This window comes from Sander vitreus, chromosome 10 (genome assembly GCF_031162955.1).
Source record: "Sander vitreus isolate 19-12246 chromosome 10, sanVit1, whole genome shotgun sequence".
NCBI lineage: Eukaryota > Metazoa > Chordata > Actinopteri > Perciformes > Percidae > Sander > Sander vitreus.
The window spans coordinates 7205953-7226232 of NC_135864.1; the positions used below are offsets into that span (position 1 = coordinate 7205953).

Consider the following 20280-nt stretch of genomic DNA (forward strand, 5'->3'; position numbering starts at 1 on the left):
TTGCTGGTGGATGCCATTTCTTGGCTGCTTGGCCCAGACCAGCCACCAGCATCACACACTTATCACTCTCATTTCACATTAACAATGTAATGGTGTTTCATTAATTCCCTTCAGCTATTTGTAATCTGGCTCCACTGAGTTTAAAGCTCTTTATAAATCAAATGCCCATTCACACACATACAAAGGAATTAATAGGAGTGTGTACTCCTGGTTGCACACACACACACGCACGCACGCACGCATGCACGCATGCACGCACGCACACACACACACAAACACAAACAAACAAACAGTTTAAAATCTCCTTATAGTCTGTATTGCCGGATGTGTTCTCTCTATTTTCAGTTTGACCAATGCCCACATCTCTCAGCCAATCAGGAGCCACAGGTGGTCAGGCCACCTGTAAATCCACAACATCCACAGTCCACTCAGGAAGGAATCTCTGCATCAGCCTATAATAGGATATGAAGAGAATGAAACCGGCAAGAATAGTACCACAATGCAACATAAAGGAATTTGTGAGCTATGCATTGCAGGAAAAAAAAATTAATGGAGGTGGCGAATCAGCTCCTACTAAAACTACGATAAAATAGTTTACCACTGATTTTAGGTAGCCTATATATTATACGTAGTCCTATCTAAAATCTAAATTCCTTTGGTTGTAATTGTTTCTGAAATTATTCGTCATAACCTGCATTGTAACTTCATATGTTCTGAGAATTTAATTAGCTTGATAAATCACAATGCAGTAAACACAACACAGTCTCTGCTTTACATTGCATTGGTAGAGGCGACAACGTGAGGGAAAGTGCCACCTGCTGGCAGGAGAAAAAAAGTGTGGTTTTTAGTCGTACTGAGTAACTTAAAATGAATATACATGTACAAACTCATCGGTTGCTCCTGTTAATTATTTATTTATTTATTATTTTGCAATGTAAGGCCAGTGGCTGATACAGTAGTTTTAAAATTGTGTTTTAAATGTGCTTGGCTCGAGAGGCCGCTAGGCTCATAGTGCGTTCCATTTGTACTCGGAACTCGGAGTTCAAAGTCGGAAACACGCCCCACCCCTGACCTCGGATTTTCGAGCACGGAACTAGGGCAACCACCATAGACTGTATATAGAAGATATTAGAAGCACTTTTCCGGTGTGCGTTACTGCGCAGCCTCCAACTGAGAGAGACAACGTGAATGTGACGTGAGCAACCTGTCTGAAAGATGTAAGTCTTCTGGTAGCTGTGCCAAGAGAAATCTCAATCATTCTGAATATTGCAGAGAAGGAGAGCGTAGGTATATGTAAGGAGATAACATGGACACAGGCTAATTATTGCTAACTAAAATGCTAGTTAACATTAGTAATTAAACTTAAACAGCTAGTGTAAGTCGAAACTGCCTGAGAGCTTCTCCTGTACTGTACGGTAATTCCTCTACTATGCGACAGTAAGTCGCATGGTTATGACACAATCCTTAGCCTATTTTTACAAAAACGTCTGCTACGGAGCCATGACGTGAGATACAAGGTAATGGAGCCTTTTATACATTGTCGTGTTTCTTTAGAAATAAACATGGACAAATAAAGTCTTTAAACGCTTCAGATGTAAAGTTATTCACTGTCAAAGTGACGTCAAAATGAATGGCAGTCAATGAAATGCTAATGGGAGGTGAGTGCTTGTTAGCATGAAAATGGCGCCATAGGAGGTACGCGTTGTGAGGAGAGGCTTACCCCCTTGATATAGAACCACCGAGGACCCCAAGCTAAAAATCCATAATGGCTGCCCCGTGCATCAAGAGTTGTGAAAGCTGTAGTAACATACAGTAATTAGCACTTCTGTGTTATTTGTGTCTCACATAAATGAAACGATCTATTACAACGTCAAGTGCCCAGTATGGGAAAAACAATTCCTATTAGCTAGCTAGTTGTCAGACGTCACGTTAGTATTTCATTAAACAAAATTGGTAACTGCCATAAAAAATGTGGTTTCTTTTCTACAGCAAACATTTATAAGTCTGTCTTTTGAAGAAGAACTTAGGTGCCCTCCAGCCGCGGAATATTGTTAAACCAAACCGCTGATCAACTGGAGCGGTTCTCCAGGCAAACATAATTGCTAATGTTAGCTTGTCAGCGAATTTTGCTACCTGTGGGTTATTCAGAGGGGATGGTGCCTAGTCAAGAACAGACTTTCAGGATCTTAAGCATCTCTCGTTAAAGAAAACAGGTATGTGCCCAGTCGGATTATCACCTTTGTTAAACTGTGTGGGAATAAGACATTTATTGTGTTTATTGTTATTGAAAATTGTGTCATTTTCTGGATTTGCATCTGTCCAAAGTAGTAGTAGTTTTTCCACATAAAAACGCTTCTGCATGGGTGACCCCTATTATCAACTCACTGAGACATGCAGTGCATAGTTGGAAAATAATTAATTCAAGTGTCTTTTTATTAGACACCGTTTCTATTTTGAGAAAGCAGAATGTGGCAGCACAGAACAGCTGGGGGTCATTCAGCTGCTCTCTAAAATAGGTCTGAGTTAAAGCAGAGGTAGATAGGTCCAGCAATGTGAGACTAAAGTGGAAAATGGCATTATTATAATATTGTAACATAAAAACTACTTTAGTGTAATTGACAATGAAGCCTTCTCTTTTTAATATGTCCCGAGTAATATTTTTGTCATGGGTTGCTCGCATTTAAAAGGACAGTTGGTGCCAAATGGGAAACAGATTTCAGCATGGTCTTTATTTTATCAAATTATTACCTATATAACGTTTGTAAATTAACAGGTGTCTTGTCAATTCAATTATTTATTAGAGTTGTTTTTACTGAGTGTGTGCTTTGCATCACATTTCACAAGCAGCCGTGCAGAATGAAGTCTTGTTTTCAGCAGCTGGTGTTTAAAAATCTAGCTTCAAAGGAAATCTCCTCCCTAAATATACTTCTATATTCACTGCATTCCTGCAGTTATTTTGTGACTTTTGTGAGTGCCCTCTAATTTACTTTTTGTTGCAGCCACATTGCTGCCATTAAGGGATATTCTACATGGCCTTGAATGCAACCTGCTGAGAGTCTGTGAATGTGATGGATTTCAGCTGTGGGCAATGCATTATGTTACAGCAGGAGATGAAGCTCAACTCATCAAGGAAAATGAGTCATTCCCCTTTCTTAAATCACAGCACGTCCTGAGGCTGCTCTGTTCTGGTCTGCTGGAGCTGCTGTGGGTGGAGAAAGCTGTGTCTGCCTCCGACTGTAGGTAAAAGTCTCCTTATAAGATTGTCAACCGAGGGTTTGAATTGGCAAAATATTAATAGGATCAACTTTATTCTGAAGAACACCTCATATTTTACTGTTAAGGGACACAAGTATAGCTGAATCACTTTTCTTGCCCCAATTTACATATTTATTCGAAAGGAAACCATCTAAAATGATTTTGTGGAGCATGGATAACTGACACATTACAAGGGACTCAGTCTTTACAAGTGAGATTATAGAACTAACCCTGGAATGTAGCTACCGACTTTAACATTACGAGTGGGGGAAAGTAACTGAGAACATTTACTTGAGTGCTGTATGTACTCAAGTACAATTTGAGGTACTTGTACTTTACTTGAGTACAAGTACCTTGCTACTTTATACATCTACTTCACATTTCAGGCAGAACTATTGTACTTTACACATCACTACATTTATTTAAGAGCTATAGTTACTTTTCAAATTTCAATTTTAAATGAAAAACGTGATCAGTTTATGAAATATGATCCATTGTTACAGATTCATCTAAGTATATGAAGTAGGCCTAGTTAAAATGAGCTCTACCTTGACCAACAGCAACATTAATGTACTGCTTACAAATTCATACATCAACAATTTATAGGCCTAATAGTACAACCATAGAATAACTAGAAATAAAACTCTTTTCATATGAGTACAACACTGATAGTAGCCAGTCTGCATTATGAGACTGAGTACTTTAACCTTTGGTACTTGAAGTACATTTTGTTGCTACTAGTTCTGTACTTTTATTTAGTGACATTTTGAATGCAGGACTTTTATTTCTAATTTGTATACAGAACTGTGGTATTGCTCTTGCTATTTTAACTTAGGTAAATGATCTCATTTTACCAACAAACCTTAGTGAATTTAACTTATGAACACTTTACAACTATATTAGATTGAATGTCATGTAAGACATTAAGGTAATTAAGTACTGATTCAGCTAACTTGCAATTTGAGGGCATGAATCAAGTGTATGCTATATTCTTGAAATTGAAATGGAGTGGAAAGGTCTTATGATCCTGTTTATAAATGCCAAACATAATATATCTTCAGTTTAATCTGCCAAATATCTTTTGTTGACAGTATTATTTGATACTCTAAACTTGCCCTTTGACTTCGATTTTGCAAGTTCAGCATGTGTGGATTCAGAGGCTTGTCAGTGCCAAAGTATGCAAGCCAAGGCTTTCTAAAATTCCTACTCCCTCTGGTTAAATTACTGTGTCAATACCCAACATGCCCTAATCTCCCAGCAAATACCTTTAGCAGGACTGTGCACACACATTTGGAAAATGCAGAAAAGAGCTTTAGCATGAAGGAAAAGATGGGGTTGTCTTGTTTAAGTAGGTTTTTTTGAATGAAGAATGAAAGGAGTATGATGGAAAACAAATTTGTTTAATGAAATTAAATGAAGATGTGCTTTCTAGAGACACAAAACTTGAGAGGCTATATGTGCTTACATTGTGTGATGCTACAAGAGGAAAGTATTTTCTTAAAAAGTAAGTTATCACCCCAGTAAATGTCTCCCAAATTGACAATCATAGAGCAATCATTAAAGAATAGATAGAAAAAAGTGTATAATTGAGGGATAGAATCACTGTTAACAATGTGGAGAAATACTAGAAAGAAGTATTGATATGACTGCATAGAGAGCTGATTTGTTTTCTGTCTCAGCAATCATAATCCTGCACCATAGTAAAAAAGAACGTGCAAAAAGTCGACCAGGAGTCGTTGCAGTGCTCCTCAGCCAGCTTCTTGTTAACAGGTTTACAGGATTTAATAGATCTGGGTGTTGGATGTGGATCGGAAGGCGGGTCAGTCTTCCGCTGAGGATTATGGAGTCTGAAATGAGCATCTCTGGCAGCTCTTTTGCACACACCTGCCCTGACCAATGCACTGCTGTCCTGGCACAAACTCTTTTGCTTCTTCAGGGCTCTGGCGATTTGCTTCCAGTAAAGTTTGACATTGGAATCGTACTGGGGACAGACAGCTGGTCTGGCGACATATTCACAGCTGAAGCTCCTGTCCCCCTTCTTGCAGGTGACACCAAGGATGAAGAGGTCCTCACCTGTTGCTGCCCAGGTGCACTGGGACTTGTCTTTGGTAACCATTTTGCCCTTAATGGGTTGTGCAGAGTCAGATTTTGATTGGCGGCCCACCCTCAGCCCTGGCCTGTCCTTGCGTTGTCCTCTGTCCACTCCTCGTCCCCTCCGTCCTTGGCTCCTTTGGCAGCTGCTCAACACCAGCTGATTGGAGATACAAGCCAGGACCAGCAGGATGGTGACATTGGTAAAGAGAGCCATGAAATGCCAAAACGCCCTGCAAGAGGATAAATTAGGATTTAGATATCTGACCTCAAATCCCTTTCATTTCCCTTATTAAAAATAATCATGATAATTCCCTATTACCTATGTTTAGATGAAAACAACTAATTTTCTTACAGAAACATAACATCATCTTTTGTCTAGACTAGACAAAAAAGCAAGGCAGGTTTTTAGAACAGCATCCTTTTAAGGCAATTAAATTGCTTCACATTAATATAATGTATACCAGGAAGACAAGGCAATTTAAAAGTCGCATATAGATTCGCTTTAACAGAATTAAATAAAATGGAAAATAAAAATAAGCTCTGAAGGAATAAATCAGATTAAAAAGTTACTGAGTTAATGAGAGATGTGAATAAATAGCCCCAAATGAAATTGAATAAAAGGATCAGCCAAACAAAGATGTATTCCTTGATTTAAAAGATGAAACAATCAGAGTAGAGTGTGACATGAATATTCCAAGTGCAGACACACACACCTTTATACAATATCATCACATGAGGAATTTACAGTAATTAGTCAAGTACCATGTAGAGCCTTTAAATCTCTGTAGGAACGTTATGAGGTAATGTATTATTAGGTAATGAAGTATCAGCCACTACACACACACACACACACACACACACACACACACACACACACACACACACACACACACACACACACACACACACACACACACAGGTCTAATACTATACTAATACCAAAGTGATTAGTAATCACAGATCATTACACACTGAGCCCAGATGTAGCGATGACATAACTTACCTGAAGTTTCCACAGTAAACTTTGGTTTACAGTCCCGAGAGCTGAGTCGCCTTTACTGTACCTGCAGCTACAGTCCGCTGTAGAATCAGCCCTCCCCTTCTTACACACACACACACACACACACACACACACACACACACACACACACACACACACACACACACACACACACACACACACACATTGGACAGCTGACAACGATTAGTTTATACTAGTCAGACTAGAGATATTTTGAGTCAAATTGCCGGTGAAATATTTTAATAAAGTTTGTAAAGACTATTATTATTTTTTATAATAGAACCAAAATATTCTTAACATCCAGTAACAGTGAGAACATTTCATTTTAAAGGGTAATTGTTTTGGTAATTAAGGAGTAAATAAAGGGTAATTACTCATTTTCCTCACTGTTGAGCATGTTGGCATCTAATTTCTAATTTATCTTAGTTCTAAGTCAAAACTGATTTAAACTAATCAGGACTTCAGACTTGTACTTTTGTTTGTATAAACACTTACCAGATTTATGTTGAGATATCAGGACTAAAACTATGTTTTGGCAGATTGTGCTGCCTGCTTCAAGAAGTCCCACCTGCTTTTACCATATTCAGTTTTAAGGCATTAATTTTGAGCAAATGGAAAAAACGTTCTCTTCTTTATAAGCCTTCACTGCGCCATCTGTTAGTACAGTGTTCCAAAGATGAAATTACTTCAAATATCTTGAAAGGAGCCAGATGTCCCTGCAGCAGAAAATTACTGAACTTGGTGGTCTGTTTAACTGAAGCCACAGTGGCACCTAACGGTCAAATGCAGTATAGCAGGTAGTTCCACTATTTGATGATGGCTATGATGATGATTTTTATAAGACATAATGATATTGTATAGCAGTCATTTTCAATATCGCTGCTCTTTTGCTATCAAGTCTTAATAAACTCAAAACATTAAATCATTTTGCATGCTTTTTGTAGTTTTTCAACAAGAAGGGGCAATAAAATCATCTTATCGACACAGAATAATTGAGAATAATGTTTGTTTATTTAACAAAATTATTTTCACATTCATCATATTTTTCTGTCAAATACACCGATACAGAAATCACTGCCTTCTCAGCCCTAAATGAAAAACCTTGGTCTTTCCAAACAATGTAATATTCAAGGTAATAATAAGTGATGCAAGTAGATTATATTCAAGTAAACGCAAAACACAAATCAGTGACACCAATGAGTTGTCTGTCCCTCCTGTCCCGGGCCCGTATATTGTTATGAAGTTTTGTGCAGAAACATTCTCACAAGTTAAAGTAGTACTTGTGCTATTTAATACACGTGTGTTATAGCCTGCTGTGTGAACCATATTGTTTGTTCTAACACTATTTAGACAGGTAGTCGAGTTTTTCCAAGCTGTGATATTTGGAAGAGGATGCATGCAAGGTTCACAGAGAAATCTTGCTTTGGACGTCACAGCAGTACCGTCTCTTCCCCTGAAGAGAGCGTTGCAGTTCTTTTACTGCTGATAAACAAACTGCTGTTCTGTGATTTCCCTCCAAGAGCCACTTTAATCAGACATCCGAAGTGATCTTCATCAGAATTGTAAGTCTGTGAATATAACAGAGGGGCAAAATGCATATACAGTTGTAAATTATGTGCATCAGTAATATTTTGAGCAATGGAAAAAAAGTTAGAATTTTGCATATGAATGCTGCAGGCAAACTTTAAATGGAAATACACAGGATTCCTCATTCCACCGCAGTACTCTTAGGTTAGTCTTAAAAGAACATAATAAAAGCTGTGTGTTAACGAAGAGGCCCGTTACAGCTGCTCACCTTCCTCGTTATTTCTGAAACAAACCGATGAAGTAGGAGCAGATGCCTTGAAGCGACATCCAGCAGTACTGCCGAGCCATCCTCTTAGCGTTGCTCTCGACAGGAGATGACGATGGTTGTGGATTGGCTCTCGGTGTTGTTTTCATTCGTGGTGGGACTCGAATGGTTTGCCTTGTGGGTGCAGGACGAGGTTGAAGACTTGCTCCTGTCCTAGATGAATCCTCTGGCGATGACTGGGGGAAGGAAGCCGATGAGAAGACCATTTGAGAGTCATCAGTTGCCTTCCTGCACATGTGAGGTTTGATCTGCCTTGGTGCCTGGCAGGCGTTTTGGAGCTTTCTGAGGTCCCACGTCATCTGGACGAAGTAGTGACGAGGGTTTGTGTTGTAGGAGCGGCAGGTGTGAGGCTTGCCAATGTATTCACACCAGTAGGATCGCTTGTTACTCTGGCACGACAGCCTCAGCCTGGTGTATTCCCCATGACCGGTGATGATCATGGAGCACAAGTCATTGGCCTTAGTTTTAAATTTGATGGGATCATCCCAGACGCTTTGTCTCCTGTCGCTCTGAGCCTCGGCTGACCAAAGGCAGCAGGCGAGCAGTAGCAGCAGAGCGCTGTCCTGGGTCCACATGGTGTAGGATGGATGCTGAGTGTAAGAGGAGGAGAGTAGGACTGTTCAAGCTGAGGGTCCCTCCTGCTATTTATTGGCTAGCAGACAAGGAAGGAATTCATGTTACAAAATAGGCAGTCAGACAAAAACAAACAAAACTTGTAAGGGAGGAGGAGGAGAGCAGCGACTACATCAGTCATAGCCGTCTGAAGAGGGCAAGGGCCACATGAAATGTTTACAGTGATGCTCATGTTTATCCAGGTGAAGATCTAAATTATGCAAATTGTATCTTATAGAACAATTCCTAGCAAACAGTCTGATGCATTTCTGTTGCCAAAAGGGTTAATCCAATCGTGCAAACATTGTAGTTTGGGATGTGGCATGTCTGGGAAAAGCCCTCAAGATGTTACTTGTTTTAAGGTGTTTTTTTAGTCAGTTGGAGCCCACAACCATGCACAGTAGGCTATGATTTCCCTCCCAGATATAAATGCAATCAGACTGCACAACCACAAAGAAATGTGAGTAGAAATCACTCATACATGACAGACCTAGTTCAGTGTAGAGAGTGGTAAGTAATCATGCCAATTAAGAATGAACAAGAAATGTCTGTATAAGACCAAGGAGGTTAGCATGGTTGTGGTCAGATAGTGTGGGTTGGGGTAGGCTTTATTTTCAGGCCCAACTGGAGAAAAAGGTCCCACTGTGAGTAATGCAGGACATGTAGTCAACACACCCGGAAGAGATTTAGCTTCACTAATAGTAGTGAAAAGTGACGATTCTCTCTGACCAGTCAGTAGTCTGCAGGTTTCTACGTCACCTTTTGGTATTGACTCAGCTCGCTTGGTACCTCGACTGAGGTGGTACTAAAAAAAATACCTGTTAGCAGGTACCAGGGACTTTTTTTTGTAATGGAAAACCAAAAAAGGCGAGTAGAGTCGAGGCGAGTCGAGGAGGTACCACGTAGTGGAAAAGCGCCATATGTGAAGTGAAAAATACTTTAGGGTCACAATGTGTCACCTATAATGTTCATTAATATACAGTACATTTAAACAAGTTTTTTTTTTTTTTTTAAAAAAGCACTGTTTTCTAAAGATAATCAGTATACCTACAGTTTAATTACAGTGTTGGAAGAAGTATTCATATGTTTTACTTAAGTAAAAGGCGCTCTGTAAAAATACTCCATTACAAATTCAATTCAATTTTATTTATAGTAACAAATCATAACAAGAGTTATCTCAAGACACTTTACAGATAGAGTAGGTCTAGACCACACTCTATAAGACCCAACAATTCCAGTAATTCCCCCAAGAGCAAGCATTTAGTGTGACAGTGCCGAGGAAAAACTCCCTTTTAGGGAGAAACCTCGAACAGACCCAGGCTCCTGGTAGACGGTGTCTGACGTTGCCGGTAAAAGTCCTACATTCAATATTTCAATTAAAGTAAAAGGTATTAACAGCAATACATATTCAAGTAAAAGTTCTTGTTAGGCAGAATGACCCCTTTCAGAGTAATATCATATTATTGGAACATTATTATTAATGCACTTTTACACAAATGCAGAATTGTAATGTTACACTTGGTGGAGCACATTTAACTACTGTTGTATAGTTTAATCTGCATCACAGTATCATATTTAATGAATTGATCATATGTCTTGTTTGTGAAATCTTAATCTCTAACTCTAGCTGTCACACAAATGTAGTGCAGTAAAAAGCACAATATGTCCTTCTGAAATATAGTGCAGTAGAAGTATAAAGTAGCATACAATTAAAATACTCAACTACAGGTTAAGTTAAAGCACCTTTTAAATTGTATTTAAGTAAAGTATCTGAGTAACTGTAGCCTACTTAGTTACTTTTTACCACTGTCCAATAATGACTTTCAGGTTTATTCCATCAGTAATTTTGTCACAATTTTAATTCGTTGTCTTAAAAAAAAAAAAAAAATGAAATTCTTAAGCTGCTGCAAAACTAGCAGTGTTTCTCAAAGTATTCTCTTCACCCCCGGAGTGTTTATTTCCCCCTGAGATTGCAGCATATTCACTGGCACACTTTGTCTGATGTAAGTATATTTCTGTGTAAATAAGTATGCTGTCCACTGGTGTGCATGATAATCAGTTCAATATTTATATATTTTTTATTTATCCCTATGTGGGGCAGTTGTGTGTGCCCGCTCTTAACATGGGGCAAAATACTTATAAACTAAGAAGTTACAACAATACATTTTTAAAATTTGTTTTAACAAAAAAGGACAAGACACATTTGAAAGATAAAAAGCTGTGTATGTGGAGCTCCAATAATAAATATAAAGCTATTGGAATTAAAACATCTTGGCCTATAATGTATTGTGATATGTAGCATTTTTTTTGTTGGCTCTCGACTATTAAAATTTCCTCATGACAGTAAACAGGAATACGTTTCCCCAGAGCCCCTATATAGTGCATACTATTATAGCATTGGAGCCCCTGCTGGCAGTGTTAAGTGTATGGCTCTACCCATCAAGCTAAAGATGGATTGTACATACAGTAATGTACAACTTGTTCAGAATCTCGGAAATAACATTTAAACACAGTGTTTTGATGTGCAAGTAAAGAAAAAAAGAGACATTTTCTCTGAACCGCTGCTTCTGTTTTCAAAGTTTTTTTTGCTCTCTGTCTTTTATACAAGCTTATTTAGAAGTAGAAATGAGTCGGCTGGTTTTGCTGGTGGTGTTTATTCACATACTGTTTGGTGCCTGAGAAACCTCAGAACGAAGCTTATGGAAGAAGATAATCATCTCCTATTGAAAATAGCTGACCAGTAACACAACCAGTGGGCGCTGGCCAGCAGTGTCAGCACCACATAGGAATGTGCAGTCTTGTGTTAAATTTAACATGCACTATGAGCAATATGGCTCATGTTACCAGTGGTGGAATGTAACTAAATACATTCACTGAAGTACTGTACTTACAGTAAATACAATTTTGAGGTAGTTGTACTTTACTGGAGTATTTCACTTTACTTATAAAGACGGCGGCCGCCTGTATATGAGAAGCGACGTCTTTATAATCTATCTTTTTAATAAACTGTCTGTACACTTACTAAGTTCTCAATGCTTCGGTTAACATCTAGGGACCCTCATTAGGCTACCGTTGAAGTGTGGTGATATTTTGAGCCTTTTTAGTGGTATAAATAGCTATTTATTTTTACTTTCCCTGTGCCCCGAATTCTAGCATTGTAAGCTAATCAGCGGTCCGCGCTAGCTTCTTTCAAGCCACAAACACATTCGATTAGCATGAAAACATGTCCCAGAGAACGACAGAGTGGGTACACATCTGTTATTAACTCCTAGGTTCGTTTTGCACCGGAATTGTCCTTTAAGTTTGTACTTTGTTGATGCTAATACTTTTGTACTTTTCCTTAAGTAAGATTTTAAATGCATGACTTGTAATGAGGAGTATTTCTACACTGTGTTGTATTGCATAAGTAAAATATCTAAGTTCTTCTTCCACCACTGCATGTTACATGTCTCATTTGGATTAAACCAAAAAATATTTGGCCAAATAAAGCATGTTACCCAAAAATCCACTGCCTATTCAATACACTACTGTTTTTTTGTCTGACATAACTTATAGTTTAGGAAGGAACTAAAATGTAAACAACACTGAAAAAACTCACAACAATAAATTGAATCTTAAAGTTTATTCACAATTTATACACTTTTCACCACCACATAAAATGTTCCTCTTCAGTTGCTCCATCAGTGCCCAACATTGAAGCATCGCAGTTCAAACCAGTTACCACTGTATCTGTCCTAAAGGTTCAGATACATGATATCAAGGTTAAGCACTTAGTAAAATTCTAGTTTTTCGCCCAAGACGGGTTACATCCAGACGCTGGCAGACAAGAATGATAGTCCTGTCAAAGTGAGCACACAGATACTTAAAAAATGTCCATTTTAACAAGAAACAAGTAAAAAACTGTCAGCTAATCTTACTGAAGCCGTTTTGAATCCAGAACACTGGTGTATATACAGTATGTACAGCATACTGCTTATTTATGCTACTACTAGTCACTAGTACCGTATATGTACTAGTATATGATGAAAGGTAGCTAGTGTTGTAGCTACTAGCTAACTAGCCTAGGTATTTGTTTGGCCAAAACGTATCTAAAATTATGAAATGTATTCCTTTTGATTCATGAAATTAAATAGTTGCACATTGTTATAAAAAATGAATACTGTACAGGAGATATTTATATTTTCTGTATTTTTTTAATGCTAATCAGTTGGTTTTAGGTGGTAGGTGATCAAAAAAGCTAGCATCAAAGTTATTTCAAAATCATTTCAGCTCTTTCCTAAAATCAACAAAATACAGTAAACATTTGGAATGTACTCTATTTCATCTGGTTGAAAGTTTTCTGTTTTTACTAGATAAAATAGTAATATATCCATTTGGTACTGTAAGGTAGTTACTCTGGGCTAGCTTATTCTGCTGATGCATGGTTAGCGAATTTAATCAGCTAGACGTGTAAAATTCTGACTTTTAATGTTAAGATGGACATTTTTTTTTTTACAGTGTGCATCAACACCATCAACTGTATAGCATTCTACTGATTTTCTATTGTCCCATGAATGGATTGTCTAATGTTTCACCGCCATTACTACGTAGCTGACAGCCGCTGCAAATCTAACCTGTAAACATTGAGGCGAGGTGGGTGGGATAACTGCATTGGCTTGCCCAATGCATTAGTGATGAGAGTTCAGCATATTTCTCAGCCAATATCATTTATACAAAATAAAAAATAGCTCTTGAGTACATTCACTCGTTCTATATAGTTTTTTCTTTCAATGTATCCATAGCTACTGTGGGGTTTTAAAAAGCAGAAAAAAATAAGCACATAATTGATCGACCGCTAAAGACCTGAGACCTACAGTAAAAAAAAAAAAAGAATTTGGCTTGAGAAAGTATTTCTCCACTTTAAACTTATCATCACTATGAAAAGCAAGAAAGATCTCAGTAAAAATCTCATGTTAGTGAACTCAGTTGAAATCAGCTAGGGAACAATCTATAAGCCTGACACTTTTGTCATAGTGTGTGACATATTAAGAAGTTATGCTTTGACTTAAAGGGAAAATCCACCTCAAACACTTTTTTTAAAATTGTATTTGGTGATGCGTTTGTTGATGGATTTTGCTGTTTGGTGGTGTATTGTTGGTAATAATGGCCAAACCTTGATGGCAGGATGTTGTGGTCAGATTTTTCCAGCAGAGCTACAATAAAGATGTGCTTTTTAGCTTTCTAAAACAGTGGTACCCAAACTGTGGGTGAGGCTCCCTAAATGCTCCGAGGATAAATCTGAAGGGTCCCAAAGATGATTCCCAAGACAGGAAAGAAAAAGTTAAAACTAATTTCCGTGCGCATAATACAACGTTGTTGTCCGAGTTCTCTAATCTTAGTGATTTTTCTTTTTTAAGGTGTCAAAAAACATTCAAATAAATCAATCTGTGCAAAGAACTTCTAGTTTAAAATTTAGTCAGCATTTAGTGCCAACAGTTTGTTCAATGTTAAAACAAATTAGCAGCCCCAGACATTGACATTAAATCAGAATGCAGCAACAAGCCATGTTACGCTTTAAACATGCATTCGTCTCAATGGCTATAATTATTTTTTATTGTCATTTTCAGAATTGTTTAAAGGCATTCTGGGAAATGTAGGAAATGAAGACCTGGCACAAAAGTAGATTACACTGGGTAGGGGAAAATGGGTATGCTAAAAAAGCTTAAATAAAGAGTGGATTTTAAACACCATGTATAGTGTTAGTGACCAATTTTAACAGTGTAAGAGCATCGGTTGTTGGATTTTCCCTTTTGAGAAGGAGCACAACTGTCAAAAACCAGTGTGAAAAAAACTTCTAAAAGGCAACCTGTCATTTACAATTCGCCCAAAAACCAGCAAAGATGTCTGGATGTTTTGTAATATTGTAAACATTTTTTTTTAAAAGTCATGCTAAATTTCTTTATATTAGTCACACAAATCCACCTGGTACCATCCTCTTTCTATATTTTTACCACTTTGTTCAAATCACCCCGTTCTCAGTCATTAAGGAACACTGACACCCACCAACTCACACATGCTGCAGTTAAAAAGGATGTGCCATTCCCAACCAACAGTGCTTTATAACACATTGAATTTCATGTTAATTTGCACCTTTGCTTTGCAGATGTAATGACAGACCTTTCCACTTTTAGTATTAACCTGTTGAATGTGATGCATCCATTCAAAGTGTTGAAAAAGTTTCCTCTAGCAGCTTACCGTGACCTTCGGATGACGTTTCAGCCACTGTCTTCTTAAGCACAAATAAGTACATTAATATGAACAGGCATCACAGTTATTGTCATGTCCTGTTGGTGATATATTTTTCAGGTTGGTTTTGTGTCCGAACAAATGTAAACGCAGACACAGCAGTCCTTTGAGAAAAAAAAAAGCAGAGCAAGCCTGGCTCAGATTGATGCTTAGGGAGAAGAGTTTGATGTCCTGCAGGCAGTTTCTTGGAGGGGGAGCAGGTAACTGCAGGAGGCTTTAATCTGCCTAGTTAAGGAGGTTGAGTTGATCGCTAAAGATAAAAAAAACAAAAAAAACACCCAGAGGGTTTTGTGTGTTCTTCTTCTGTTGTAAGAGACCAGCTTTTATTGAGCTTCTTCTGGTCAAAGTGCTTGTGAAACAAACAGCTTAAAAAAAGATGGAAAGAAAGAAAAACTGTGATTAGTATACTCAAAATATACTGAATATACATTGCTCTACTTTTGTACCAATTTAGTACAACTTCTACTGCTTTACGTAACTCTGCTTTGCTTTTTGCGTCAATGCTCTCTTACATAATAATGTCAGGAAACTACACAAGCCTCCTCCACTAATCACTCCTCACAAGTCTTGAAATTAAATAAATGAACTTTAGTGTGATGAAATAATCTCAAATTATCAAATTATCATAATTATCAAAACAAATCACCTCGGCCTGTTTTTTTTTTTTTGTCTCCATTCAGGTGAAATTGCTACAAACTCTAATTTGGCAGACGTTTTTCAAAATTAGATTTTCAGACTTGATACAAGAGTAAATTACTTGTTAAATGGACACCTTAACAACAAGGTCCTGAACCATTGTACTCCTGACTATTAATCCGGAAAACTCATTCTGCTGTTGGATCGACTGCGACACATTCAATGAAATGGCTTAAATCTAAAATGTAAAAGGCAAATGTACTTACTATGGTGTATTTTAGTTCCAGTTTCCGAGGGCACTGGGAAGGCAAATATTGGAGAAAAGTGAATAAGATTTATAAAATATGAAATGAATAATTCAAAACATACTGTCATGGCTTTTTTCTTCTTCTTTTGAATGGCCCAGGAGATTAATGCAGCTCTGGCTGTTTCATGAAATAACAGGCATAAGAGTGCAGTCAGTTAAGTCTATTATGAAGCTCCATGGAGGGTTTTCAAAGACCGTAAGGTGCTTTTTGCTACTGGAAAAATCAAACTATTTTTAAAATGGTCCTATACAACTTGCTGTCCTCTAGAAATAATCCATCTCCCTCCAGTTATTAAAAGCTATATTCCAAAATGCTGTATATCATTTGGGAGAAACCTTGACATTTTGTTATGTCTTTAAAAGTATATGTCCCTAAATACTGACTGGTTTGTAAATGTTAATCTCAATAAGCATCAAACAAAGACAAAAACAAGCACATATAAGCACATTCAGCTTCTCTCCTCCACAGCATACTGACTAAGCAGTCACAAGTAGTCAGACATAAATACCGTGAAGACATTTATGGTTCGTTAGTGATTCCAAAATTAGCAATTCTCACCGTTATGGTTTTCCTGCAAAGTCATTATGAGCAGAAAAGCCCTAAAACAAGCTGTAAAGAAGTGTTAAAGAGTTTGGTTACATAAGAAGTACAGAGAAATTAGATTAAAAAACAGAGGAGAGAGATGGATGGTGTGGCGATGGCAGACAAACAGCAGGACCAGATGACAGCTGTGCAAAAGTGAGATTCAAGATTGGAAGGAAGAAGTTAATGTTAGAGAAACAGTGGTCTCTTGCAAAGGTTTTCATTACCTTTCAGAAGCCAGAACAAGAGCTAGCTCTCTGTCACCAGTCGATGTGCCTCGGAGGAGCCGAGGCCCGCGGGAACCTGTTCATAGTGTCATAGGTAGGGATGCTACCGGCACGGGAACACATACACAAGGCAATTCATTAACAACCACAGACACAAACTCAACAACCGCTGCTTGCTTCTCTTCTTTTATTTTGCAAAGAGAAGCAGGATGAGCGGTTCACAAGGCAGAGAGCAGAACAGCTTCATCAACAACAAGATGGATAAACTGTACGGTCACTTAAAGGGGCAATAAGTAACGTATTTTACTGTCTGAAAGCACAAAATAATATTCATGTTAGTGGGGTTTAATAGGGTCGTTGATCAATACGAGTGACGCAAGGATTATTTCACCAGGTACTTGAAATTCCTGGCTTTCAAATTTGATTTACGCATTCCTGTTGTGTAAATGTGACTTCACTGCTTTTGTCACTTTACAGAAAGAGAAACAGGAGGGTGAAGTGTCAGTGTTTCAGTAGCTTCAGGTCAATAGAGGTCATAGAATAAATATTTTTTGGACACTGATTTGTAGTCTCATTCCAATATATTGTATCCATTTAAAGAAAAATATAGAAGTTAATCACTCAATATTTAGATTTTATATCTTAGAAAAGTTTTCAAGTAAAGACCACAAAATGGCAAATAAAATATTTTCTTTTGTTTTTACTTCACAGCAGTCACTCAAAAACTGGATAGCATTCTTTGGAATGAAACTCCACTAGAAGACATGTTCAATAAGTAAAGATGTCTGGTGTAGCTGTTTTGCTCTCTTCTTATACCCTCTGTTACAGTAGGTTGGCTCTCCAAACGCATCCTCGTCCAAATGCAACTTAAACATAACATGCAGTTAGACGTTTTGTTAGAGTAAGATGAAAATCAAAAGAGCAGCATTCACAGCATCACACCAAAGCTTGACATGCTTGCCTCTCTCTGAACAAAATGATCAGGTGTACATTCATCGGACTTTGGCTGACTCTAAATGAGAAGAAGGAACAGGAAGATTTTTCATTCCACATCAACATCCCAGTGCGCACACAGAGCATGCAGCAGGTTAGTGATATAGTAGATTTCCCCAAAACCACAAAGCCGACCATTTGGCAATAAGATAGAGAAGTAATGGTAGCAAAATTATTGACTTGAGACAGACTGAGCAAAGATTAATGTAATTTCTGTGCGTTAAATACAGAGCTTAGTTCAGGACATGGTTAGCTTGGCTTGGCATAAAGAAATGTAGATCTGTAAGGCTGTATTTCAGCAAAGCTTTTTTGATGTGGTACCATGCTGACATGCTAACATTCACTAATTAGCAATACACAAAAAAAATGCAGCTGGGGCTGATAGGAATGTAATTCATTTAGCAGGTATTTGGCTTTGATTGTATAAAATATGAACGTAGTCTCGGTGACGTCACCCAAAGGTTTCTGAAGAGCCAAAATTAAGCCCAAAGTGGGCGGCTCCAGGTGGCTCCAGCTGTCGCCATCTTAGCAGTGCCTGACGTTGCCTAACACTCGTCTAAAAATGGGCAAAGAGGTGGAGCGTGGATGAAGCTGAGGCAGGCCAAATGAAGCCTACAGTCTATGCTCGCCTCCTGTGACAGCAGCCCACCTCATTCAAAGCGGCACGCCCTTAATTATGCATAACTTTAAGCCTGAATATAATTTAAATGGGTGAGTTATAAAACAAATCCCCCCCCTGTACAGTTGTCATGAGCGAGGAAAAATGAGTTACAGACACCAAAACCAGGTGTACATGTTTAATTCTGCTGTAAAGTTGGGCAACACATTTTTTATTTTTTTATTTTGATCTGATGATGGTGCTAGATGGATCATCAAATTCGTTACAATTCATTACGAGGGACACATGACTGTGTGTACTAAATTTAATGGCAGACCTTTCAATAATAACCTCAGTGTTGTTGTCGACCAGATACTGTACATTGTATTAATATGTGAGCTTTAGAGGTGTTGGTAAACAAATTTTTTTTTTTTATTTAAGACAGAACCAGGCTAACTGTTTCTCTTGCTACCAGTCTTCATGCTAAACTAGGCTTGTCTTGGCTCTAACTCCATACTTAACGCACAAACATGAGAGTGGTACCAATCTTCTCAACTAATTCTCAGAAAGAAAGCGAATATGTGCATTTCCCAAATTGTCGAACAACTCCTTAAAATTCCTTGACAAATCTGATATAAAAGCTGATAAAAGCATTGAAAAACACAATTTGTCATTTTGGATGTTTTTAAAGCTACCATTACTTGTCAACTTTCTAATTATTGTTTATTATCTGTGTGTCTGTGTGTCTCTGTGTGTGTACACAATGAATCAATTCCCTCAAAGGCATGCACTGTTGTCCAGCCACATCATTATGCTTGTGAAAAAGCCCACGTCCCCTGGCATGCCTCCACCTCCAATAACATGCAGTAACAGGAGTATTTGAATGTTTACCTTGTCATCATAGGATTTGGGATACCTTGTGAGCTCTCACTATGATAACCATTATTACCAATTTCCATACTGAAAACAAAATATTGTATACAAAAAAAGGGATGAACAATGTAATGTGAAAGACATGCTGATCAAAGTTTTAGAGTAAAAATGCTTTCTTTTTGAGTAGTCAAACTTTTCAAGAATGTTAAGAGACATATATTTTTTGAGTATAAACTATAGTGTTATATTTAAACTATATCTTACAAAAACAGGTGGGCTTGTAAGGTAATGATTGCAAGAGCCCTTCATGAAAGGTAAGGGGCACTTCTTTTAAGGTAGCACACGACAAGAAGCCACATCATTCACCCATAAGAGCAATTCCAAGCTTAAAAACGTAAACCAGCACCAATAATTTAGTAAACAAGTCTATGTACAAGATCCAGAAAAAAGCACAGAGTGATAGAAGTTGAAAAGGGGAGGGAGGTGGGTAAAATGTCTTACGTTTTCATGGGAATTGTCTCAATGCTATAAAGATACACAAACAAAACAAAATAAAGAAGTTATTGAAATGCTCAGCGATAGAAATGCACCAGAAAGTTGTAACCCAGCACAGATCACACGACAAGAGACGCTATTGATCGAGACATTACATTGTATTTGTGTAAAGCCGTGGTTAAATGAGTGAACAAATGGTCCATGAAAAAGAAATATAAATTGACAAATGCGTCAATGTTTCTTTGTAAAGTGCCAAGTGCTTGACAGAGAGGAATGAAACAAATAAAACAAAAGATATGGAAGATGGAAATAGTAGAAATGGTTATCACAAAGTAAAATGCCAAGTCCCAGAAACAGAGGAACTACAAGGAAGAGAAAAGGGAGGAGAAAATAAATCAATAATAAACCAGTAGAGCTACTGTGACTAAAAAGAACCCCTAAAATGGTTC

General features: G+C 37.8%; 3 protein-coding genes across 7 annotated transcripts in view; all 3 read right to left on the reverse strand.

Moving 5' to 3' along the window:
* Nucleotides 1-4682: 4682 nt before the first annotated feature.
* Nucleotides 4683-6437, reverse strand: fgfbp1a (fibroblast growth factor binding protein 1a). Its single transcript, XM_078261322.1, has 2 exons — nt 6353-6437; nt 4683-5579 (listed from the first exon to the last, which is right to left on the reverse strand). Exon 2 carries the CDS (start codon nt 5561-5563, stop codon nt 4931-4933), a length of 633 nt encoding a protein of 210 aa, XP_078117448.1. The 5' UTR covers nt 5564-5579; nt 6353-6437; the 3' UTR covers nt 4683-4930.
* A 1736-nt stretch (nt 6438-8173) lies between these two features.
* fgfbp2a (fibroblast growth factor binding protein 2a) lies at nt 8174-8797 on the reverse strand. Its single transcript, XM_078261401.1, has one exon. It carries the CDS (start codon nt 8795-8797, stop codon nt 8174-8176), a length of 624 nt encoding a protein of 207 aa, XP_078117527.1.
* A 3644-nt stretch (nt 8798-12441) lies between these two features.
* The window catches only part of prom1a (prominin 1a), an 88266-nt gene continuing 80427 nt past the window's right edge, over nt 12442-20280 (reverse strand). Inside the window, exons 23-26 of one of the 5 annotated variants that reach the window (XM_078260106.1) lie at nt 19838-19861; nt 19355-19423; nt 16873-16975; nt 12442-15484 (exon numbers count right to left, since the gene is read on the reverse strand). In XM_078260106.1, the coding sequence (XP_078116232.1) occupies nt 16906-16975; nt 19355-19423; nt 19838-19861 (163 nt within the window). In that variant the 3' untranslated portion in view covers nt 12442-15484; nt 16873-16905. Of the gene's footprint in view, nt 15485-15536; nt 16055-16525; nt 16673-16872; nt 16976-19354; nt 19424-19837; nt 19862-20280 lie in introns of those variants that run through there. The other 4 variants (XM_078260105.1, XM_078260107.1, XM_078260109.1 and 1 more) reach the window with 4 other exon arrangements.

Coding starts and splice junctions, on each gene's coding strand:
- fgfbp1a (XM_078261322.1), bottom strand. CDS start 5,563: ATGGCTCTCTTTACCAATGTCACCATCCTGCTGGTCCTGGCTTGTATC.
- fgfbp2a (XM_078261401.1), bottom strand. CDS start 8,797: ATGTGGACCCAGGACAGCGCTCTGCTGCTACTGCTCGCCTGCTGCCTT.